Source organism: Bombina bombina, chromosome 1 (genome assembly GCF_027579735.1).
Source record: "Bombina bombina isolate aBomBom1 chromosome 1, aBomBom1.pri, whole genome shotgun sequence".
Classification (NCBI taxonomy): domain Eukaryota; kingdom Metazoa; phylum Chordata; class Amphibia; order Anura; family Bombinatoridae; genus Bombina; species Bombina bombina.
In genome coordinates, this window is record NC_069499.1 from 194,558,113 (window position 1) to 194,582,439 (window position 24,327).

General features: G+C 36.2%; 1 protein-coding gene across 1 annotated transcript in view; it reads right to left on the reverse strand.

Annotated features, from left to right (window-relative positions):
- Nucleotides 1–24,327, reverse strand: part of LTK (leukocyte receptor tyrosine kinase) — a 400,559-nt gene that overhangs the window by 195,073 nt on the left and 181,159 nt on the right. Inside the window, exons 2-4 of the mRNA XM_053697813.1 lie at nucleotides 17,016–17,132; nucleotides 13,217–13,363; nucleotides 9,351–9,573 (exon numbers count right to left, since the gene is read on the reverse strand). Coding sequence (XP_053553788.1) covers nucleotides 9,351–9,573; nucleotides 13,217–13,363; nucleotides 17,016–17,132 — 487 coding nt within the window. The remainder of the gene's footprint in view (nucleotides 1–9,350; nucleotides 9,574–13,216; nucleotides 13,364–17,015; nucleotides 17,133–24,327) is intronic.

The following is a 24,327-nucleotide window of genomic DNA, read 5'->3' on the forward strand; positions in this document are numbered from 1 at the left end:
CAAAAATACAACTTGCCTAATAATTCTGCACTCCCTGTATATACACTTTATATAGGAGATATATTGATGATTTCATCATTTGGAGAGGAGACAATGAATTGCTTCAGTTATTTTTAGAGGATATGAACTGTAATAACCAAGTCACTTTATAAACAAACGAAAGTTTCCTATATCAGCGCTCCAACAGTGCTTGCTGTGATTCAACATTAGCCGATCTGCTCAGGGGGTAACACAGCACAGACCATATTAACTCAGGAACACAGTACCTTATTTCCTCCGGTCGTTGCAACAATTCTAAGCAAGCTTCCCGGTCCCAGTCGGTTCCTCTTGTGAAAGTCTCCACCCCTTGTTTCTTTGTCACAACCAAGTGTGGCCAATGAGGCCAGCTTTCCAACACTGCAGCCGCAATCTGCGCTCCCCGCAAACCACCAGCAGACCTCTGTAAGTCTGCAATGTATACACACAGCCACAAAAATAGAAAGGCGAGTCGGGGCCACAGGTTAAGAATTAAAGCTGTGGCCCCGACTCGCCTTTCTATTTTTGTGGCTGTGTGTAATAACCAAGGCTTAAACTTTACTAATGAAATTAGCACAGAGAATATTCCCTTTTAATATTTTAAAATTGAGATCAAGGACCAGAAAATAAAGACCAGGACATTTTTCAAAAAAGTGGACTCCAATAATTATATCCATGTGGAAAGCTGCCATTTGGATAGGTGGGTCCAAAATATCCCTAAAAGTCAAATACTGAGGATCAGGAAAAATTGTAATGACCTAGAAGATTTTAACATACAAGCTGAGACACTAAAACAAAGATTCTTGGATAGAGGATATGAGGAAGACAAATTAGAATCAATTATTCATCTAATTGGTTTAGAAGATAGGACAAAAATCCTGATACTCAAATTCAAACCTATAGAGAATAAAAGTGAAGATAAGATATCAGTGCTTTTTATAACACAATACAATGAACAACACAATAAAATAAAATTTATTTTAAATTAACATTGGCACCTAATCCAAAGAGACCATATCCTAGGAGACCATATACAGAAATATCAATACATTTTCTACAAAAACGTCAATAATCTTAAGAACATTTTAGCGCCTAGTGAACTGAAAAAAGAAAAGGGTAAGACTAAGGACTTATTAGGTAACCCAGTAAGAGTTTTTTCCCCTGTTATAGCTATGTTTTGTGTAAACACAGCACTAAAAAGAAAGAAGTTGTTTCAACTGCTAAGGACTTTAAATTTAACATAACAGATGCAATTTGTTGTTCTGACAAGGGCACTGTGTATATTATACAGCGTCCTTGTTAGAAACAGTATTTAGGTCAAACACAAAGGATTCTGACGGACAGGATTAGAGAGCACCTTTGTAACATCAGGAATGGGTTTGAAGGTCACTTGCTCTCTAAGCATTTCAAAATTGCACATGGCCAAAGTGTAAAAGGGTTAAAATCCTGGGGTATTAAAAAAGGTCTATAAAAATTAGAGGGAAGGTGACCATGAAAAAAATCTCTTATATCATGAGGCTAACTTAATTTTTAATTTTGGTTCTTTACAACCTAATGGGTTGAATGCTGAAATGAATTTAAATCATTTTATACACTGATTTGTTTTAGATACCCTTACACAAATGTTCATACTGACATCAATATAATAGTTTCCCAGTTTCACATTGGTTCATTAATTATTATTTTTTACACAAATTTTAACTTATTATCACTGTTCTAAAGTTCATTCTTATATGAAATTGACACACTTTTAATATAATACACTTTCTATTTAACGATACAATTAATTACTACTATATGAAAATTGTTTAGTTTTTTGTGCAAAAATATATATATTTATATATTTCAAAAAAGAAGAAAATAGGGACAGGAGTGCAAGGTACTACAATTCTCTCTTACTTCTGCTCCAACAGACTACCCTAATCTGGCACATTACCATGAGATACTTAGTGTTAAATCAGAAAAGAACCACCCTATATTGCAAGAAAATAAATCATTTTAATGAAAATAAAGTAACACAACAAATTATCAAAATTAAATGAAGCCACTATAGCAGTGTAGTAAATGAAAGTCCACAACAGAAAAAATATATATATATTCATTTGATCCCCAAGGGTACCCTTTGTAAGAAAAAATACTTCAGAGCTCTCAAAAATATTAAAGTGAAAGTTCAAATTATCCAAATGCGGTTAAGGAAAGCCCACAGCAATAGTAGATTAATGTGTATTCATGTTCCCTTGTCTCCAAATCAAATAGCAGGCTTGCAGTCAGAGAGGGAAAAGCACAGCAGTAAGTCACAGAAGCAGTAAGCAGTAAGCGTACAAAGCAGTCTCCCCCGGCCTCCCAGCACACGGAGCTAGTTGTGATATCATCAGGAGGGTTAGGTAAGTTATGGAGCTTCATCGTGGAGCAATTGTTTGATGGATATCGTATCCGGACATCTATGGGTGAGAATTTAACTTGTCTTACTAACCCTGCCTATACTAGCTACCTGCTTTTCATGGACATAATTATATTGCTGGGGGAGACTGCTTTGTACGCTTACTGCTTCTGTGACTTACTGCTGTGCTTTTCCCTCTCTGACTGCAAGCCTGCTATTTGATTTGGAGACAAGGGAACATGAATACACATTAACCTACTATTGTTGTGGGCTTTCCTTAACCGCATTTGAATAATTTGAACTTTCACTTTAATATTTTTGAGAGCTCCGAAGTATTTTTTCTTACAAAGGGTACCCTTGGAGATCAAATGAATATATATATTTTTTTCTGTTGTGGACTTTCATTTACTACACTGCTATAGTGGCTTCATTTAATTTTGATAAAAGTGAAAGCTAAGCATAAAAAAACTCTCATATCATGCAATGCTATATAGCACTGCACTTGTCTCTCATTCATATATAGAAATGCAGAGAAAACTATTTAGACCAGTATAACAAAATTTGCCTGCCTAGAATCTTGTGAGAGATCTTGCAGTGCTGGAGGGTTCTGCCTTTTTCGTTTAGCTTTCAGTGATTTCAGCCCCTGTAAAGTCTGCACTATAATTTCTCTCCTAGCATGAGAATCTTCCATCATCAGGCCCATAATATAAGTGCAATGAGAACACTTATAGTGCTCTTTTCTATCCATTAAATGTATTGGGGTAGATTTACTAAAGGTTGAGTGGACATGATTCACTGTAGAAATGCTTGTGTAATGCTATCCCTGCTCACTGCCGCTAACAGGGGCCATCAATCATCCAGATCGGGTCGGATGGTTTCAGTCCTCCACCTAAAACTTTCGGGCCAGAAACGATTGAGCGTCGATGCAGCATCCACTGCTTGTTAAATCGACCCCTTAGGGTACATTCAAAATATGTTTGCCGCGTTATGATGCCTTGGGTAAACATTTTACCTATCCACTTGTAATACAAGATTGTGCATTATTTTTGTTACATACGGCTAAGCACAAGATAACACATCCTGCACTATCAATTGTGATTCACTTGTAATCTAGCCCATATTGTCCTGATAAGGAGACTGTTGTGTGATAAGAGTATACTCTGTTCCTCTCTTCTGTAGCTTCATTTTTTCAAGCACACTTGTGAAAAAAGTCAGGTTTTATTTAGGGTCAGATAAAGAGCCAGATTAAAATTCTAGTAGGCCATAAGCAAAAATACTATATTGGGGTGTCCTATACCAGTAAAAGACTACAACATCTTACTGATCATATTGACACTACAATTAGACACTACTAAAAGTTTATAGACAAACATATGCAATAATATATATATATTTATATATATATATATATATATATATATATATATATATATATTACAGCTAAGGTGGTTGCACCATAATGCAGCAAAATATTAGCTATTGAATTCTTGCCCATATTGAGAAGTTGAGAGCATAGACTTGTGAGCTAAACAATAAGCTACCTCATTAGGCATTTCTGTGTTGATAGGTCAATAGGTAGGTACCTTAAATGCTTTTTGGTTAACCCAGCCATAGTCAGTGCCCAGATGAGCAAACTAATTTACCCACTTCTAGAAACAGCCTATTTGCTAAGCAATGAAGAGGTTTGTATGCCCTTTAGTGAATGGACATCATAGACAAAACATAGAGGATAATGTCAGCTTTGGAAACAATTAGTAGTCGGGAAAGGTTCATAGAGTGATTAAGTCCACTGAGCAATTTTCTAACCATTTTCAATAAACTGTGGGAGTTGAAAGACTGATGTTTGCATGCAAGTCACTATAGCATACTTTACTGCATGATGAAAAGTTAGTTAAAAACTGTAATAGTAATGGTTAAAATAACAATAATTTATGCATTGAGTGTCCAGTTAACTGTTTGCAAATGAAGATTTTATTAAGCAGATAGTCCTCAATGGAGACTGTCATGGAGGCCTTATTATTTTAGGTGCAAGTGGTTAACTTTTTATCTGTTTGCTGAATGTTTTTTTTTTTTTCAAAGGATATGTGTCCCCCTGTTTTTTTCTTAGAAAACCATAAGTTTCACTGAAGAAAACTTTATTGTCTAAGGTCAGTTTTACAGCCTAACCTAACACAGAGAATGATTTTTATGATGCAGCGATGTCAGCAAAGATATGACAAAAATCAGGGCCCTCTACCCAGACAGAGCTGAGGTCAATCAGAGGTGACAACCTGGAATATCTTATGACATATTTTTATCACACATATGTGATTGGGTGACCAAATATGATAGGCATGTGATATTTGGTATCAAAATAATCCTTATGACATCACAGGAGGATTGCCTATCTGTGTATATGAGGTAAAGGTGTTCTATAATTTCAGCCAGGGATTTATAGTTTTATGATAAGGGAGAGGGTGGTTATTTTCTGGGCCTACACACTAAGCTAGTGCAATTTTTAATAAATTTTTCTCATTTTTTTGTTTAAAACTGTTTTGCCTTGTGTAATTTTACTTGTTAAACATCTCTTTTTCTTATACAAATGCACTATGGGGTAGATTTATTAACATCTGAATGCTGCTGTTTTGGTGCGAGCCATCAGGCTCACCGGAAACAAGAGTTAAGAAGCAGCAGTCTTAAGACCGCTGCTCCTTAACTCGTCCCCCACCTTTGAGGCGGCAGACAGCAATCAGCCCTATCAGATACGATTGGGTTGACTGACACCCCCTGCTAGCGACCGATTGGCCATGAATCTGCAGGGGGCGGTATTGCACAATCATTTCATGAGAAATGCTTGTGCAATGATAAATATCGACAGCGTATGCTGTCTGCATTTATCGGTGTGCGGCAGACATGATTCACTACAGCGGATCATGTCCGCCCACACAATGATAAATCGGCCCCTATGACTTTTTTGCTCATAATAAATTTTCCTTTACTAGCTTTTGCCTTTATTTGTCTAATATTTGAACCACGTTAGTAAAAGAGATTGTTAATATTAAAGGGACAGTCTAGTCAAAATTAAACTTTTGTGATTCAGATAGGACATGATTTTTATGATGCAGCGATGTCAGCAAAGATATGACAAAAATCAGGGCCCTCTACCCAGACAGAGCTGAGGTCAATCAGAGGTGACAACCTGGAATATTTATGAAATATTTTTATCACACATATTTGATTGGGTGACCAAACATGATAGGCATGTGATATTTGGTATCAAAATAATCCTTATGACATCACAGGAGGATTGCCTATCTGTGTATATGACCTACATATATAAAACAGAAGTTATAAAGGTGTTCTATAATTTCAGCCAGGGATTTATAGTTTTATGATAAGGGAGAGGGTGGTTATTTTCTGGGCCTACACACTAAGCTAGTACAATTTTAGAATCTATTTTTCTCAATTTTTTGTTTAAAACTATTGTGCCTTGTGTAATTTTACTTGTTAAACATCTCTTTTTCTTATACAAATGCACTTATGGGTAGATTTATTAACATCCGAATGCTGCTGTTTTGGTGCGAGCCATCAGGCTCACCGGAAACAAGAGTTAAGAAGCAGCAGTCTTAAGACCGCTGCTCCTTAACTCGTCCCCCACCTTTGAGGCGGCAGACAGCAATCAGCCCTATCAGATACGATCGGGTTGACTGACACCCCCTGCTAGCGACCGATTGGCGTGAATCTGCAGGGGGCGGTATTGCACAAGCATTTCATGATAAATGCTTATGCAATGATAAATGCCAACAGCGTATGCTGACGACATTTATCGGTGTGCGGCGGACATGATTCACTACAGCGGATCATGTCTGCCCGTACAATGATAAATCGGCCCCATGACTTTTTTGCTCATAATAAATTTCCTTTACTAGCTTTTGCCTTTCTTTGTCTAATATTTGAACCATGTTAGTAAAAGAGATTGTTAATATTAAAGGGACAGTCTAGTCAAAATTAAACTTTCATGATTCAGATAGGACATGCAATTTTGAAAAACTTCCCAATTTACTTTTATCTTGGTATTCTTTGTTGAAAGCTAAACCTGGGTAGGCTCATATGCTACTTTCTAAGCTCTTAAAGGCTGCATCTTATCTCAGTGCATTTTGACAGTTTCTGGAGTGGACTGTCCCTTTTAATACTGTGTTTTTAGATAGATTTTTACCAAATTGGGTTTTTATTTTAATCTGCGTAGTAGTGGACAGAAGACTCCTAATTTAAACTATCCTTTGTGGTGGCAGCATTTGGAGTTATAGATGCAGATAGGGGGTGGAGGTAAAAGGGAGTTTTGTACATTCTAGAGCTAGAATATTTTAGAAAGTATTATATTAACTCTTTCATCCCCACTTCTCAGTCACAACCTTGCTTGCAGTCTGTGAAGTAAAGCCTCTCCTAACCAGAGACCAAAGGCAGAGTCCCCATTTACGACTGTCTGCTTAATAAAATCTGCATTTGGAAAAAGGGTAAAAATGGGTAATTTTTTTAACATTACTATAGTTATTTTCTCTGTCAAACGTCAGTTTCTGAAAACAAATATACAAATTCCTATACTCAGCTTACATTCAGACACAGGGGCTGAATTATCAAACTCCGAATGGAGCTTGATGCCCCTGTTTCCATGCAAGCCTTCAGGCTCGTCGGAAACAGCAGTTATGAAGCAGCGGTCTAAAGACCACTGCTCCATAACTTGTCCGCCTGCTCTGAGGCTCTGGTCTCGTATAGGATCGGGCAGATTGACACTCCCTGCTAGCAGACGATTGGCCGCGAATCTGCAGGAGGCGGCATTGCACAAGCAGTTCTGGTGAACTGCTTGTACAATGATAAATGCAGACAGCGTATGCTGTCGTCATTTATTGACAGCATACGCTGTGCGGCGGACATGATACACTACATCGTATCATGTCCGCTTGCACTTTCATAAATCGGCCCCAAGAGTACTATTCCTCAGAATTGTGTAGTGATAAAATGGCAGGATACATTAAACATTATTAAGTGAACGAATCACTAAACTATGTGATCATATTGAGCAAATTCACAAATATTCCCCCAGCTTTAATTAAGCAGCACCATAAAACCATAGGAATTTAATGTTGTTTTGTTTTTTTACTAAAACTCTTTGAATTTTGAATGTATATCCTGTATATTTTAATATTATTTTATTCAGATGATCAATGCTGTATCTTTAACAAGAGAATCCTATGAATGAGTGATATTGATCTCTTTCCAAATGAGAACAAAGTGACATCATACTGTAACGTCAGGCCAAGTGTTTTTTCTCACGATTCTTCCCTGTCTTGCCAATTAATACTATACTTAGATCAAGGCTTCTGCGGCACAGTGTCTGCACTGCAGCCTATGGTCCTAACCAGGCTTCTCTGAGCCAATTCAATTTTATTAATGGAATCAAAACTTTGTCTTCTCTTGAATAGCCAGCCAAGAAAGATCATTACTGCAGTAACGCTCAAAAAGAAAAAAAAACCAAGTCCCGCAATACCTCCCTATTGATTTCCTGTCAGGTCTATGTAAAGCAGCTAACAATATTCCAGTTTTTAATGCAATATGTTAGGCTCATAACAGTTCTCTATGTGATCTGCAGTACAACTGAAGCTCACATGGGACTGTCGTGCTCGTCTACAACTCAGAGCTGTTTACTGTTGTTTATATTGGAAGAAAATATTATTATTGCACAGGAGAAAAGACTAGAAAAAAATGAAAGGTATTAGGTGAGCCTATCTGAAATCTATGATCTCTATATAGTGAAAACAATTCATCATTGTTTTCTGCTTTCTAAAATAGTTTGACATTATCCAACAATACAGTTAAAATAATTAAAGGGACAGTATACACTCATTTTCATATAACTGCATGTAAAAGACACTACTATGAAGAATAAGATGCACAGATACTGATATAAAAATCCAGTATAAAATGGTTTAAAAACTTAGTTAGAAGCTTTCAGTTTAGCTCTGTTGAAAAGGCAGTTGGAAAACCCACTGCAAGTGGGAAATAAGTCACTCCCCCCCTCCCCCTTCTTTTGCATATGAAAAGACCCTTTACACAAACAGGAGCAAGCTGGAGAAGGTAGCTGATGGTATTCACATAAAACTTTGGGGCTTGGTTAGGAGTCTGAAAATCAGAGCAATGTTATTTAAAAATAAGCAAAACTATACATTTATTTTTTTTTAAAAAACTTTATGGGCTATATAAATAGATCATCTACAAAACATTTATGCAAAGAAAAAATGAGTGTATAATGTCCCTTTAATATAACCAACATATTTGTAGCCAGTGCCACAAATAAATCTTCCTATCATGCTATAAATATGCTGGTGAAACTGACTTCCATTTGAATAAGAATAAACATATGCGTATTGAAATATATCAGTCAAGAGTTAATATAAGACTTTCTAAAATATTCTAGCTCCAGAAAGTACTTCCCATCTCATATTTAAATTATCATTTATATCAGTGTTTCTGTTGCATTTAAAAGAGTTAAATATATTCAAGTTGTATTTTACTAAATTATCTATCTATCTATCTATCATCTATCTATCTATCTATCTATCTATCTTTCTATTTATCATCTATATATCCTGTCTGTTGTCTGACTACCTATATGCATGTATCTGTCTGTTTAAATCTCTCATCACATCCTGTAAGATTATTTTTTAAATTTGTTTAACATTAAAGAATTCAGAATGCTTTTGAGACAACAATTTTCTACATCATGCTGCAGAATGGATAGAAAAAGGATTATAGAATACATTTTAAGCTATTCAATATGGCTTTTGAAAACCTGAACAGTATATTATTACTATAATAATACATATTTATAGTTTTGACACCATCCTTTTTGCATTTTTTTTGTAAAGCATCTTAAACATACTGTATATTGCTCTTCTCACCTGTAAAGTATATGCCTCACCTCTTGAAGACTGTCATATCCCTTATGGGTAGTAGCTGTATACTGTGATTTGCTATAATGTTTTGGACTGACACTGTAAAGCTAGCTGCTGCTAAATCTTCCTTTGTGTATAGCATCACTTCAAGCAAACAGGTCTTGTGGCTTCTGGGAAAAGATGGGCTTCTCAGATGGGATACAAGGCAGGTTTCTGAGGAATTTCTGGTGTCCAGAAGAAGAATACCATCTATAAAGGAAGTGACACAATAATTTACACAAGAGACATACCCAATAGCTCAATAGCTCAAATAGTTATTTGGTTATAACAATTGCTTTGTTAAAGGGATAGAAAGGTTAAATTGAAATGTGCATGAGTGAAATTCAAGCATTTTTGCAATATTCTTAAATTAGCAAAAATGTTTCTAGTAAAAGTTATTACTAATTTTTTGTGGCATACACACATATCCTGTGAGGGCCCAAACACCACACCCTCTCAGAGAGTCAGTGGTTTCTTATATGACACAAATTAAAGGGACAGTCTACTCCAGAATGTTTATTGTTTGAAAAGATAGATAATCTCTTTATTACACACTCCCCAGTTTTGCACAAACAATGTGGTTATATCAATATACTTTTTACCTCTGTGATTACCATGTATCTAAGGCTCTGCACACTGCCCCCTTATTTCAGTTCTTTTGGCAGATTTGAATTTAGTCAATCAATGCTGACTCTTAAATAACTACACGGCATGAGCATAATGTTATCTATATGGCACACAAGAACTAACTCCCTCTAGCTGTGGAACAAACTGTCAAATGCATTCAGATAAGAGTCAGCCTTCAAGATCTTAGAAATTAGCATAAGTGCCTACCTAGGTCTAGCTTTCAACTAAGAATACCAAGAGAACAAAGCAAATTTGATGATAAAAATAAATGTAAAAGTTGTTTAAAATTACATGCACTATCTGAATCAGGAAAGTTTAATGTCTAGACTGTCCCATTAAGTTTTCATAGAAGCAATACACACTATCTTCAATTTGCACTCCAAAAATTAACCAGAGATTAAAGTGAATGTAAATTTTGTGCCCGTTTTTTAAATTTTTTATTAAAAACAGGGGCACTTTAATTAATCAAAATTTACATTTCACTTGTGTTGGGAAAATACTTACCTTTGAATCTTGACAGCCGCTGCATCACTTCCTCCGCCCGTCGCAAAGCCTCTTCCTGGGTCTAAAATGAAGAATCCAGCTTCCTCCCCTGGGGGGGGGAAAGCCGTGATTGGAAGATGACGATCCGTCATTTCTGACGTAGGAAGAGGCTTGCGAAAACCGGGTGAAGCTGGAGCGGCTGTCAAGATTAAAAGGTAAGTATTTTCACAACACGAGTGAAATGTAAATTTTGATGAATTAAAGTGCCCCTGTTTTTAATAAAAAATTTAAAACCAGGCACTTTATCATTAAAATTTACATTTTATTTTTTTAAAAATATCACTGCACAAAGCAGGTTAAAATAAAATCCTTTACTTTGTGGTCTATGGGGACTGTGTTATTATTGGAAATATATATGTATATACTTATATACATATATATTTATGTGTTAATATGTGTATATACTTATATACATATATATTTATGTGTTAATATGTGTATATACTTATATACATATATATTTATGTGTTAATATGTGTATATACTTATATACATATATATTTATGTGTTAATATGTGTATATACACATATAAACACATAAATATATATGTATATATTCATATATATTAAAACGTTGCTGCCCATCGCTGTGAGACTCACCCTCTTCACTGTGCTAGGTTTTCTACCGTGACTATCGACATGAGAACAAGGCTCCCATTGGAGCCTATGGAAGCTTGCTTTCATGAGCGCAATGCTTCCTCACGTTCGCATTGTGCTCCACTGCAAATACCAGTGCAAGGCGAAAGCTCAATTTTGCGCTTCACTTGTTATCTGGCCCTTAATTGGTAGTTTTTCTAAGCATGTTTTCAATTAAAAAATAATTCTATTTTGTTTCAAGAATTTTATTTAAACTTTCATCTTACTCTATTTGCCTTGTAAATTAACAGAGCCACCTACAGATGAGATTTATTCAAAGAAAGAAAAAAAGGAAGTAGCTAAAAGTACTTTATATCATACAATTTATAATGCAATTTTATTTATGAATTATGCATTTTCATTCAGCTATTAAATGTAATTGCCCAAGAGGACTACTGTAATATTTCAACAGAAAATCATTAATATTAAAAGGTCATGAAACCAAATATTTTTCTTTCATGATTCGGATAGAGCATACAATTTTAAGCAACTTTCCAAATTACATTTTACTTCATTCCCTTGGTATCCTTTGTTTAAAGGGACACTGTTCCCAAAAATTTAATTTCGTGATTCAGATTGAGCATGACATTTTATGCAAATTTCGAATTTACTCCTATTATCAAATTTTCTTCATTCTCTTGGTATCTTTATTTTAAATGCAAGAATGTAAGTTTAGATGCCGGCCCATTTTTGGTGAACAACCTGGGTTGTCCTTGCTGATTGGTGGATAAATTCATCCACCAATAAAAAAGTGCTGTCCAGAGTACTGAAACCAAAAAAAAGCTTAGATACCTTCTTTTTCAAAAAATGATAGCAAGAGAACGAAGAAAAATTGATAATAGGAGTAAATTAGAAAGTTGCTTGCATGCTCTTTCTGAATTACAAATGAACAAATTTGGGTTCAGTGTCCCTTTAAGGAGCAGCAATGCATTACAGGGAGCTAGCTAAACACACTGGGTGAGCCAATGACAGGAGGCATATATGTGCATCCATCAATCGCCATCTCGCTCTCATCTAGCTCCCAGTTGTGGATTGCTGTTCCTGAGCCTACCTAGGTATGCTTTCAACTAAGGAAAACAAGGGAAAAAAACAAATTAGGTAATACACATAAATTGGAAAACTGTTTAAAGAGATAGTCTAGTTAAAATTAAATTTTCATGATTTAGATAGAGCATGCAATTTTAAGCAACTTTCTAATTTACTCCTATTATCAATTTTTATTTGTTCTCTTGGTATCTTTATTTGAAAAAGCAAGACTGTAAGCGTAGGAGCTGGCCCGTTTTTGGTTCAGCACTTTGGTAGTGCTTGTCTAAATGTAGTCACCAATCAGCAAGTGCTACCCAGCTCCTAAGCTTACATTCTTGCTTTTTCAAATAAAGATATAAAGAGAATGAATAGACATTGATAATAGGAGTAAATTAGAAAGTTGCTTAAAATTGCATGCTCTATCTGAATCATGAAAGTTTCATTTTTACTTTACTATCCCTTTAATATGCCCAAATTGATAGATCTGTAGACAAATAATCTGTAGACAAATAACAGTTTTTTAGAACATGCATATATATTTTATAGAACTGTAATACTTTTACAGATTCCTGGTCATTTGTATTTGCCTGTTCAGGGTCACATGAAAGCAGTTTCATGCGATGTGATATCAGTAATCAAAAATTAAAAAAAATCACAGACATGCTTTATCTTCACCAGTGCAAAATATCAGTTCCTGATCCAATATAGGCGTAGGTTTATTTTCAATTGTAAAGTGTATTATATATTTTATTTATTGAAAAAATTTTGTAGAAAAAAAAATGTTGATACAGTTTCTGAGTGCTTATCAACACTTAAAAAATAATATAATCTGCATAAAATGGTGTTTCCATTGCGCCAAATGAGTCAGCTTTGTGCCTCTTGCACTGTACTGTATATGTAAAAGCAAAAACTGCAAATATCAAGCACCCATATTTGCTAAAGATAAAGATAATTATGGACATTTCTCTTCCATTATAAATAATACAAAAGAAACATTGTTTTTCATACTTCTGTTGATTACCATAAATATCTGAAGACTTGCTTTGTAGTAGTTGCATTCGTTCATGAGGTGGTAATATCCTAATGTCTGATTGGATCCAGTGAGGTTTTCCATCCTTTCTTGAGGATGAAACCCAAGAGCAAGGTGTTTCAAAGTCACATGACTGACCTGCAATATGAAGCAATAATACATATAAATATGTTTTTTATTTAAGAAAGGTTAGGATGGAATGCTAATTATTTTTAAAACATAAACAGTTTCATACTGTTGGTGCATGAGTGCTTCATTACCTCTTTCTTCCTCTATCCCTATTTTTTCACACACAAACACACACAACACACACTAACACGTTCATCTATATTGATTTAATGTCAGCACTACCATTGTTTTCAGTCTAACATAATGGCAGAATTTATAAAAATATTTTTGGATGCCTCCAAAAGTACAACTCAAAGGTATTAGAAAGTTAAAGTTAAAAAGTTAAAAGTCAACTCATTATATTCCTAAGCAAGAGTTTTTATCAGATACATGATCTAACAGCCAGTTTATTGATTTTATATGTCCAATGAAGACCTTGGATCATATGCATGTTCCTGCCCAAATGAGACATCGGATGAACTTACTGACTTATACGCTACTAACTTATTGGTAATTGGTGAGTGCATTTACACTGGAAAGTAAATTTTATCTAAAAAAACAAATATATGCTGTGTCCAAGATGTTTAGATGTATGGGTTAAAAACATCCTAACATTTATATTGGGATATACAATGTATTATTAAATCTCTGTTAGTCCACCTTAATGAGGCATGGGCTATGAATGGGGTGGAGCGCATGTGCTACTGATGAATAGATGTAGAGCTACTACCTACTTTAGGGAGATCTCAGGATCCCTTACCTATGTCTGTCACTAGATTCGGTTTCAGGAGAAGGGCTGCGCTAAACAGAACGCTCTACAGACCAGGTGTGCTATCCCTACAATGATGTAGGAGACCAGGAGTGCTAACCCAGTTCAGATATCGCATGAAACAAGGGCCATGTTAATCCAACAGGGCAGGATGTGCTGCAGGAGTTCAAACGCGGTATCTTTGAGTCGGGCAGAAGAAGAATAATAGCTCTCTCAATACCTGGTTCTTCTAGACTTAGTGTGGGTGCTGTCACGCTCATAGGAACGGGTTCAGGAGTTTGGAGCTTATGTGTTGAGGTGACAGACTTAGCCCCATCATGAGCACTGAAAGGGGCCAGTGGTATGGACTTCTTATGGTACTACCCTTTTTAGACATGGCTGAGACAACAAACAGATAATGCAGGTTTTATTGTACAGGAAACTGGAAACAGGATTAGGAATCAGTAATGCACACACCAGTGCTGGAGTCAGAAGTAGTGCCCACTTGTGGGCCAAAGACAGGAGTGCCCACTCTTAGACCAGGACTGGAGTGCCTACTTGGGCTGAAGACAGGAGTGGCCACTCTAAGGCAGAGCCTGGAGTTCCCTCTTGAGGGTCAAAGACAAAAGCAGGATACAGGTACTTAGCAGACACCCTCTGCAGGGCTAGGGTACAGGAGCAGGATAGCAGAGGTTGTCAGATGCCCTCTACAGGGAGTGGATACTGGATACAATGGTAGCAAAGACAGGCTGGTAACCAGAGAGAAGTCAGAAGATAGGCCAAGTTTCAGATGCTAGGAATCCATCCGATCAGTTACCAAACACATGGAGAATCTGCAAGAGGAGTCAGGAAAACAGGCCAAGTTCAGAAAACCAAAGAAGCTGTCCAATCCTTTATCAAATCCAAGGGAGATGTAAAACAGAAGTCAGGAGGCAAGTCGGATTCAGGAACCAGAAGAATCACCAAACAACAGGAAAATAAAGACTTCAGGTCAGAGGCACTAATAGTGAGGATGAACCACAATGTCAGAGCAGGGAGTGGCCTGTAAGGAAGCCTTTTTTAGCTATGCTGATTGTGAAACTACTGCTGGAAAGCAGCTGGAGCCAGAGAGCTAGCTAGTGCTGGCAGTAGATCTCCAGGAGCAACAGCACAAGCCAGAGCCCTCTGGTGGCACAGAGACAGGGAAACAGGGTTCAATACTGGGCACAGCCGTGACAGGTGCACTAAATGGCTCTAAAGATTCTCTTTGTGGTTGCATGGCTCTCTCTGTCAGCCTGGAAGATTTGAGCATGAGCGCAAAGATGCTGTCTTATATACCTTTTCTTGGCCGGCTTCCTTCTACCTATCCTCAGATATGCCTGGAATTACGTCATGAAGACTCCATCCCTAAACCTAAAAATCTATCTGGCTTCCCTTAGTCTGTACTTGGAAAGTCTAACAGATTCACATTAGTTTCCTTTGCTCCTGGTTACCTATTTGCCTATGTATTCCCTGCCCTAGTCTTCTTGTTTTTGTCTGGCTCCCTGACCTTTGGCTATCCACTCAGACTGTGATCTTTGATTTAACCCCTTGGAACTACATATTTTTAAATAGAATTATGTTTATATTATTATTTTATTTTAAATGTATCAATCTATCTATCTATCTATCTATCTATCTATCTGTATGTATGTATATGCGTATGTATGTACGTGTTCAACCCCTTGGTACTACATCTTTTTAAAATAGAATTATGTTTATATTATTATTTTATTTTAAATCTATCAATCTATTTATCCATCCATCCATCCATCTATCTATCATCTATCTATCTATCTTTCTATTTATATATATGTGCGTATGTATGTACATGTTCACATACATATATTCAGATACATACACACACACATATACTGTATATATATATATATATATATATATATACAGTATATATATATATATATATATATATATACATACAGTATATACATATACATACATACACACATACATACACAGAGACAAATATACACACATATATACACACCTTTGAGCTTGTCATATACCATATCCCTTTAAAACACATTTTATACATTTATTTCAATAATAAATACATACAGAAAGAGAAGCGCTTTGCAGGAATGAACAACAGCTCAATAACTTGTTAGCTTGTTCTATGGGGATTTACCACCTGGGAGCAGCCTCTTTGACCTAAAATGCTTTTACAAAGAAGAACTTTCCTGAAGATTATCAGTCTGATCATGCCTAACAAAGTTAGTCCAGCCCCGAAATACCAGGCAATTCCTCTCTCAACAAGGAACACAGCAACCCAAAAGATCGTTTTGGCCTCCAAGATTCTACTCCCAGGTGGTAACCAGGTAACAGAACAAGCCACTGAGCTCTAATTCATTCCTGGCCGATTGAAACATAGCAACATAGAATTTCATGGTAGATAAGAACCAAAAGGCCAAGTCTTCCCATATTCTAAGGATAGCCTTATGCATGTCCCAAGCATTTTTAATTATTTTACAGTCCATGTGTTGCTTCTCTTTCTGTATATATTTCAATAATAAACATATTTTACATTTAATATGTATTTTATGAGTGTAATACTTTATTTTAATGTTTTACATGATTTGTTATACTTTTATTCTAGCCATAACACTTTAGGTCTTAAGATGCACTCATTTTTAGCGCTGTAATATGTTGCACCTGAGTGTAAGAAATAACTCATATCAATATGATCTTTGTTTAGTGAAATTATAGTGTGCTAAAAACACGTCGGCCATGCTAAACATTCTCTGGTAATTCATATTCACCTAGTATGTTCAATTATTGACAGACTGCAGAAAAAAATAAAAAATTGCAAGGTGTTTACTGTCCCTTTAAGAAACATCACTATGACAAGAAATGAAGCACCCACTTTCAGATTTATTAACAGCACCTGCGTCTTACCTTGGAGTATATCATGAGTGGGCAAAACCATATCCTCATTATTAACAGAGCCTCTAGTTATGGGTAAATCAGGTGTCAGGATAGATTCTGCGTGAAGTCCGGAGCACCACTCGGCAACTGGGATCAGAGGTAACGATACAAAAAAAATCATTCTATGATTTTGAAAAATCAAAATAATGGAAAATAAGAAAATATAATTTGCTGTTACTTATATTAAACAATAAATTGTAATGTAATTATTCCCATGGTTCAAATTTGCTTCCAGAAGGATCAGGATTGAGAAAAAAAAAATGTATTAAAAAAGGGGAAAAAATATTAAAAATTATGGTTTATTATTTGCTTTATGACTATCAAGTGGCATCTAAGAAAAATCCTGGGCTCTAAGCCAGCATACATGTCCAGTTACGGCCTGTAGTGCCACCCACAAAAGTAATTGCAATATTATGCACAAGTATAATTTGTGGGTATAGAGTACGTGTGTATATTGTTTATTGTTTTTTAATTTGTTGAGGTTTAATTTGTTAGTCTAAAAACAAGAATTGGGGTTGCAGGAACTCGGATGGTACAGTGAGAAATTAGTTTTTCAGGAATAAAGCAGCTATTAGTAGAAATTGCACTTTTCTTTACAAAAACAAAACAGTGTGCTAAATGTTTAAAAGCCCACTACTGTAACTAGTAAAAAGGCACAGACATTTGTATGCAAGATATTAATATCCAATACTGTTTACTAGTGATGCACCAAAATTCTGGACCGAAAACAAACCCAAAAATCCAGGTTGCACTTGGCCGAAAACTGAAACCGATAATGTATTTTTTTCAAATTATTTTAAAATATTTTTTGTTTAGTTTCTTTTTTTGCACAATTAGACTATTAAATGAATCCAAATGGAAAAACTGCAAGTCAATAAAATGAAATAACCACACTTTTATTGAAAGTATCACACTAAAATTGGACAAAAATATCTTAAAACAATAATATGCAACACAATAATTTTATCAAGAAAAAAAACAGGCAAAAAAAAACTAAACCGAAAATAAACAATAATGCCAATATTAAATATCATTATACTGTAATATTCTGTATTTAGAATCGGATTTAACAGTTTTTTTTTTTACCAATTATCCAAATAAAGTATAGTCCTAGAAAACTTATTTTATACAAAACAGTGAGTCAAGTAATGGACTTAAACAGCAGCTCTAGGCTAGCATCAAATTTGAAATATGCTACACAATAATTTTACCGGAAATAACAGGCAAAAAAAAAGAAAAACTAAATAACCGAAAATGCAATTTTCGTCCGAAACGTTTTGTGGCCGAAATTTCGGTGCATCACTACTGTTTATATTGTTTCTAGGCCAAAACCTTGACAAATTAAACACAAAATTTTTATAAAAACTTAGGCCTAGATTTGGAGTTCGGCGGTAGCCGTCAAAACCAGCGTTAGAGGCTCCTAACGCTGGTTTTGGCCGCCCGCTGGTATTTGGAGTCAGTGATTAAAGGGTCTAACGCTCACTTTTCAGCCGCGACTTTTCCATACCGCAGATCCCCCTACGCCATTTGCGTATCCTATCTTTTCAATGGGATCTTTCTAACTCCGGTATTTAGAGTCGTTTCTGAAGTGAGCGTTAGAGCTCTAACGACAAAACTCCAGCCGCCTGAAAATAGCAGGAGTTAAGAGCTTTCTGGCTAACGCCGGTTCATAAAGCTCTTAACTACTGTACCCTAAAGTACACTAACACCCATAAACTACCTATGTACCCCTAAACCGAGCTCCCCCCACATCGCCGACACTCGATTAAAATTTTTAACCCCTAATCTGCCGACCGCCACCTACGTTATACTTATGTACCCCTAATCTGCTGCCCCTAACCCCGCCGACCCCTGTATTACATTTATTAACCCCTAACCTGCCCCCCACAACGTCGCCGCCAGCTACTTAAAATAATTAACCCCTAATCTTCCGACCGCAAAGCGCTGCCACCTACGTTATCCCTATGTACCCCTAATCTGCTACCCCTAACACCGCCGACCCCTATATTATATTTATTAACCCCTAATCTGCCCCCCTCAACGTCACCGACACCTGCCTACACTTATTAACCCCTAATCTGCCGAGCGGACCGCACCGCTACTATAATAAAGTTATTAACCCCTAATCCGCCTCACTAACCCTATCATAAATAGTATTAACCCCCTAATCTGCCCTCCCTAACATCGCCGACACCTAACTTCAATTATTAACCCCTAATCTGACGACCGGAGCTCACCGCTATTCTAATAAATTGATTAACCCCTAAAGCTAAGTCTAACCCTAACACTAACACCCCCCTAACTTAAATATAATTTACATCTAACGAAATAAATTAACTCTTATTAAATAAATGATTCCTATTTAAAGCTAAATACTTACCTGTAAAATAAATCCTAATATAGCTACAATATAAATTATAATTATATTATAGCTATTTTAGGATTAATATTTATTTTACAGGCAACTTGGTATTTATTTTAACTAGGTACAATAGCTATTAAATAGTTAAGAACTATTTAATAGTTACCTAGTTAAAATAATAACAAATTTACCTGTAAAATAAATCCTAACCTAAGATATAATTAAACCTAACACTATACTATCAATAAAATAATTAAATAAACTACCTACAATTACCTACAATTAACCTAACACTACACTATCAATAAATTAATTAAACACAATTGCTACAAATAAATACAATTAAATAAACTAGCTAAAGTACAAAAAATAAAAAAGAACTAAGTTACAAAAAATAAAAAAATATTTACAAACATAAGAAAAATATTACAACAATTTTAAACTAATTACACCTACTCTAAGCCCCCTAATAAAATAACAAAGCCCCCCAAAATAAAAAATTCCCTACCCTATTCTAAATTAAAAAAGTTACAAGCTCTTTTACCTTACCAGCCCTGAACAGGGCCCTTTGCGGGGCATGCCCCAAGAATTTCAGCTCTTTTGCCTGTAAAAGAATAAATACAATACCCCCCCCCAACATTACAACCCACCACCCACATACCCCTAATCTAACCCAAACCCCCCTTAAATAAACCTAACACTAAGCCCCTGAAGATCTTCCTACCTTGTCTTCACCATACCAGGTTCACCGATCCGTCCTGGCTCCAACATCTTCAACCAACCCAAGCGGGGGTTGGCGATCCATCATCCGGTGCTGAAGAGGTCCAGAAGAGGCTCCAAAGTCTTCCTCCTATCCGGCAAGAAGAGGACATCCGGACCGGCAAACATCTTCTCCAAGCGGCATCTTCGATCTTCTTCCATCCGGTGCGGAGCGGGTCCATCTTGAAGCAGGCGACGCGGATCCATCCTCTTCTTCCGTTGTCTCCCGACTAATGACGGTTCCTTTAAGGGACGTCATCCAAGATGGCGTCCCTCGAATTCCGATTGGCTGATAGGATTCTATCAGCCAATCGGAATTAAGGTAGGAATTTTCTGATTGGCTGATGGAATCAGCCAATCAGAATCAAGTTCAATCCGATTGGCTGATCCAATCAGCCAATCAGATTGAGCTCGCATTCTATTGGCTGTTCCGATCAGCCAATAGAATGCGAGCTCAATCTGATTGGCTGATTGGATCAGCCAATCGGATTGAACTTGATTCTGATTGGCTGATTCCATCAGCCAATCAGAAAATTCCTACCTTAATTCCGATTGGCTGATAGAATCCTATCAGCCAATCGGAATTCGAGGGACGCCATCTTGGATGACGTCCCTTAAAGGAACCGTCATTAGTCGGGAGACAACGGAAGAAGAGGATGGATCCGCGTCGCCTGCTTCAAGATGGACCCGCTCCGCACCGGATGGAAGAAGATCGAAGATGCCGCTTGGAGAAGATGTTTGCCGGTCCGGATGTCCTCTTCTTGCCGGATAGGAGGAAGACTTTGGAGCCTCTTCTGGACCTCTTCAGCACCGGATGATGGATCGCCAACCCCCGCTTGGGTTGGTTGAAGATGTTGGAGCCAGGACGGATCGGTGAACCTGGTATGGTGAAGACAAGGTAGGAAGATCTTCAGGGGCTTAGTGTTAGGTTTATTTAAGGGGGGTTTGGGTTAGATTAGGGGTATGTGGGTGGTGGGTTGTAATGTTGGGGGGGGGTATTGTATTTATTCTTTTACAGGCAAAAGAGCTGAAATTCTTGGGGCATGCCCCGCAAAGGGCCCTGTTCAGGGCTGGTAAGGTAAAAGAGCTTGTAACTTTTTTAATTTAGAATAGGGTAGGGAATTTTTTATTTTGGGGGGCTTTGTTATTTTATTAGGGGGCTTAGAGTAGGTGTAATTAGTTTAAAATTGATGTAATATTTTTCTTATGTTTGTAAATATTTTTTTATTTTTTGTAACTTAGTTCTTTTTTATTTTTTGTACTTTAGCTAGTTTATTTAATTGTATTTATTTGTAGCAATTGTGTTTAATTAATTTATTGATAGTGTAGTGTTAGGTTAATTGTAGGTAATTGTAGGTAGTTTATTTAATTATTTTATTGATAGTATAGTGTTAGGTTTAATTATATCTTAGGTTAGGATTTATTTTACAGGTAAATTTGTTATTATTTTAACTAGGTAACTATTAAATAGTTCTTAACTATTTAATAGCTATTGTACCTAGTTAAAATAAATACCAAGTTGCCTGTAAAATAAATATTAATCCTAAAATAGCTATAATATAATTATAATTTATATTGTAGCTATATTAGGATTTATTTTACAGGTAAGTATTTAGCTTTAAATAGGAATCATTTATTTAATAAGAGTTAATTTATTTCGTTAGATGTAAATTATATTTAAGTTAGGGGGGTGTTAGTGTTAGGGTTAGACTTAGCTTTAGGGGTTAATCAATTTATTAGAATAGCGGTGAGCTCCGGTCGTCAGATTAGGGGTTAATAATTGAAGTTAGGTGTCGGCGATGTTAGGGAGGGCAGATTAGGGGGTTAATACTATTTATGATAGGGTTAGTGAGGCGGATTAGGGGTTAATAACTTTATTATAGTAGCGGTGCGGTCCGCTCGGCAGATTAGGGGTTAATAAGTGTAGGCAGGTGTCGGCGACGTTGAGGGGGGCAGATTAGGGGTTAATAAATATAATATAGGGGTCAGCGATGTTAGGGCAGCAGATTAGGGGTACATAGGGATAACGTAGGTTGCGGCGGTTTACGGAGCGGCAGATTAGGGGTTAAAAAAAATATGCAGGGGTCAGCGATAGCGGGGGCGGCAGATTAGGGGTTAATAAGTGTAAGGTTAGGGGTGTTTAGACTCGGGGTACATGTTAGAGTGTTAGGTGCAGACGTAGGAAGTGTTTCCCCATAGGAAACAATGGGGCTGCGTTAGGAGCTGAACGCTGCTTTTTTGCAGGTGTTAGGTTTTTTTTCAGCTCAAACAGTCCCATTGTTTCCTATGGGGGAATCGTGCACGAGCACGTTTTTGAGGCTGGCCGCGTCCGTAAGCAACTCTGGTATCGAGAGTTGCATTTGCTGTAAAAATGATCTACGCTCCTTTTTTGGAGCCTAACGCAGCATTTGTTTGAACTCTCGATACCAGAGTTAATTTTATGGTGCGGCCAGAAAAAAGCCAGCGGAGCGTTAACAGCCCTTTTACCGCCAAACTCCAAATCTAGGCCTGAGTAAACATGTTTAATGAAGAAATTTACAGTATAATGCATATCATCATACACAGATGTAATGTATACCCATAATGCCCCAGCTGAAATGTAATTTTTATTCTTCTGGAAGTGTAAAAGGTTAATTTCACATAGTAAATTCCTATTGTCATTTCACACTGTACAATTATATTTATATAAATGCCTGTATTGTAAGTCATAGACGTGCTGAATTGTATTAATTATTTACAATTTGTATAAGAGGTAACTGATAGGTATCACAAACATTTCAAAAGAGAAAGCACCTGACTTAGCTAAGGTGTATGGAATAAACAATCAATGCTAATATCAAATCTCTAAAAATAAAGAAACAAAAAAAGTAAGTACTGTATATATGCACCCATATATCAATATATATCTTCCAATTACAGTATGTAGTAAAAGAAATAACAATTAATACTGTGAGTGATACAAAAATGTATTAAATAAAAATACATTAAAAAATGTATTTCACGCAGGAAGCCTGACCACTTCACTTGGTTCGAGATAAGATCGGATGGACTTAATTCGAACTTAGATATCTTGAAAAGTCTTCATCATACCTCACAATGTTTTTCACCTTATGATGACAACTAATGTATAATGCCATGTGACAGTGTATGGGTTCACCTGTAAGAAAATTTTCAAAAATAAAGTTTAAAAAAAAAAAAAAAAAAATTATTTCATGTAAAAGTGTCCAAAGTCCACCGAAAAAGAACTCCAATATGTGTCCAAAATCTTCCTTTGCAATAACATCCCAAATTTAAATATTTAAAAAACAGTGATAAAATATCATGCTATATGTAAAAAGATATCCTAGTGACCTTCATTTTAGATCTTCAAAAACAACTTTCTCCCAATCATTAATAGGTAACAATATCTTGTCTGGGTAAGCCCAGTATATTGTTGTGAGGCAGACTGATTATTTTCCTTATTCAGTAACCTGCCTCAGGACCCATCAGAATTGTACAATATTATTGCTGAGAAATTATGGAGCATATAACAAAATGGTTGAACACTGGTAGGTAACTTAATTTACTTTCAGCTCTGGTAACTTGTACTTGAGTGACACTAACACTCGAGTGAGAAAACGTTACATTCAACGTGTAATGTGAGAGCACAGATGCTCTCAAAATACTCATGACATAGATTTAACTAAAGCACAAATTATTATACTAGAAATCTTGTACAAAATACAGCTCCACTTGTAAGCTAGGCCTATGTGTATTCAAAATAAATACAATTTTACTGCCAACCATGTGTTTCCTCAGAAATTTAGATTACAAACTTTCAGCAAAATTACAAGGTATGCACTAAACCAGGTGTGTAAATAATGCAAAAAAATTAGCAGTATCACACTCTCCATAGCGCTTCAATTAGAAGTTACTGAAAAATCTTCTTTTGTTGTGCGGTATGGAGCTATAAGATCCATACCACACAAAACACAAGGCCTGACTTGACGTACTAGTGCACATTTTCCCCCATAGACATCAATGGAGAGAAAAGGTTAGAAAAAAACTAGCACCCGCGATCATCGCGAAATGGAGATCGGCGTAACGCAATCCCCATTGATGTCTATGTGGAAAAGAAAGTTATGCATCGCTAACACCTAAATAAACCTATTAACCCCTATA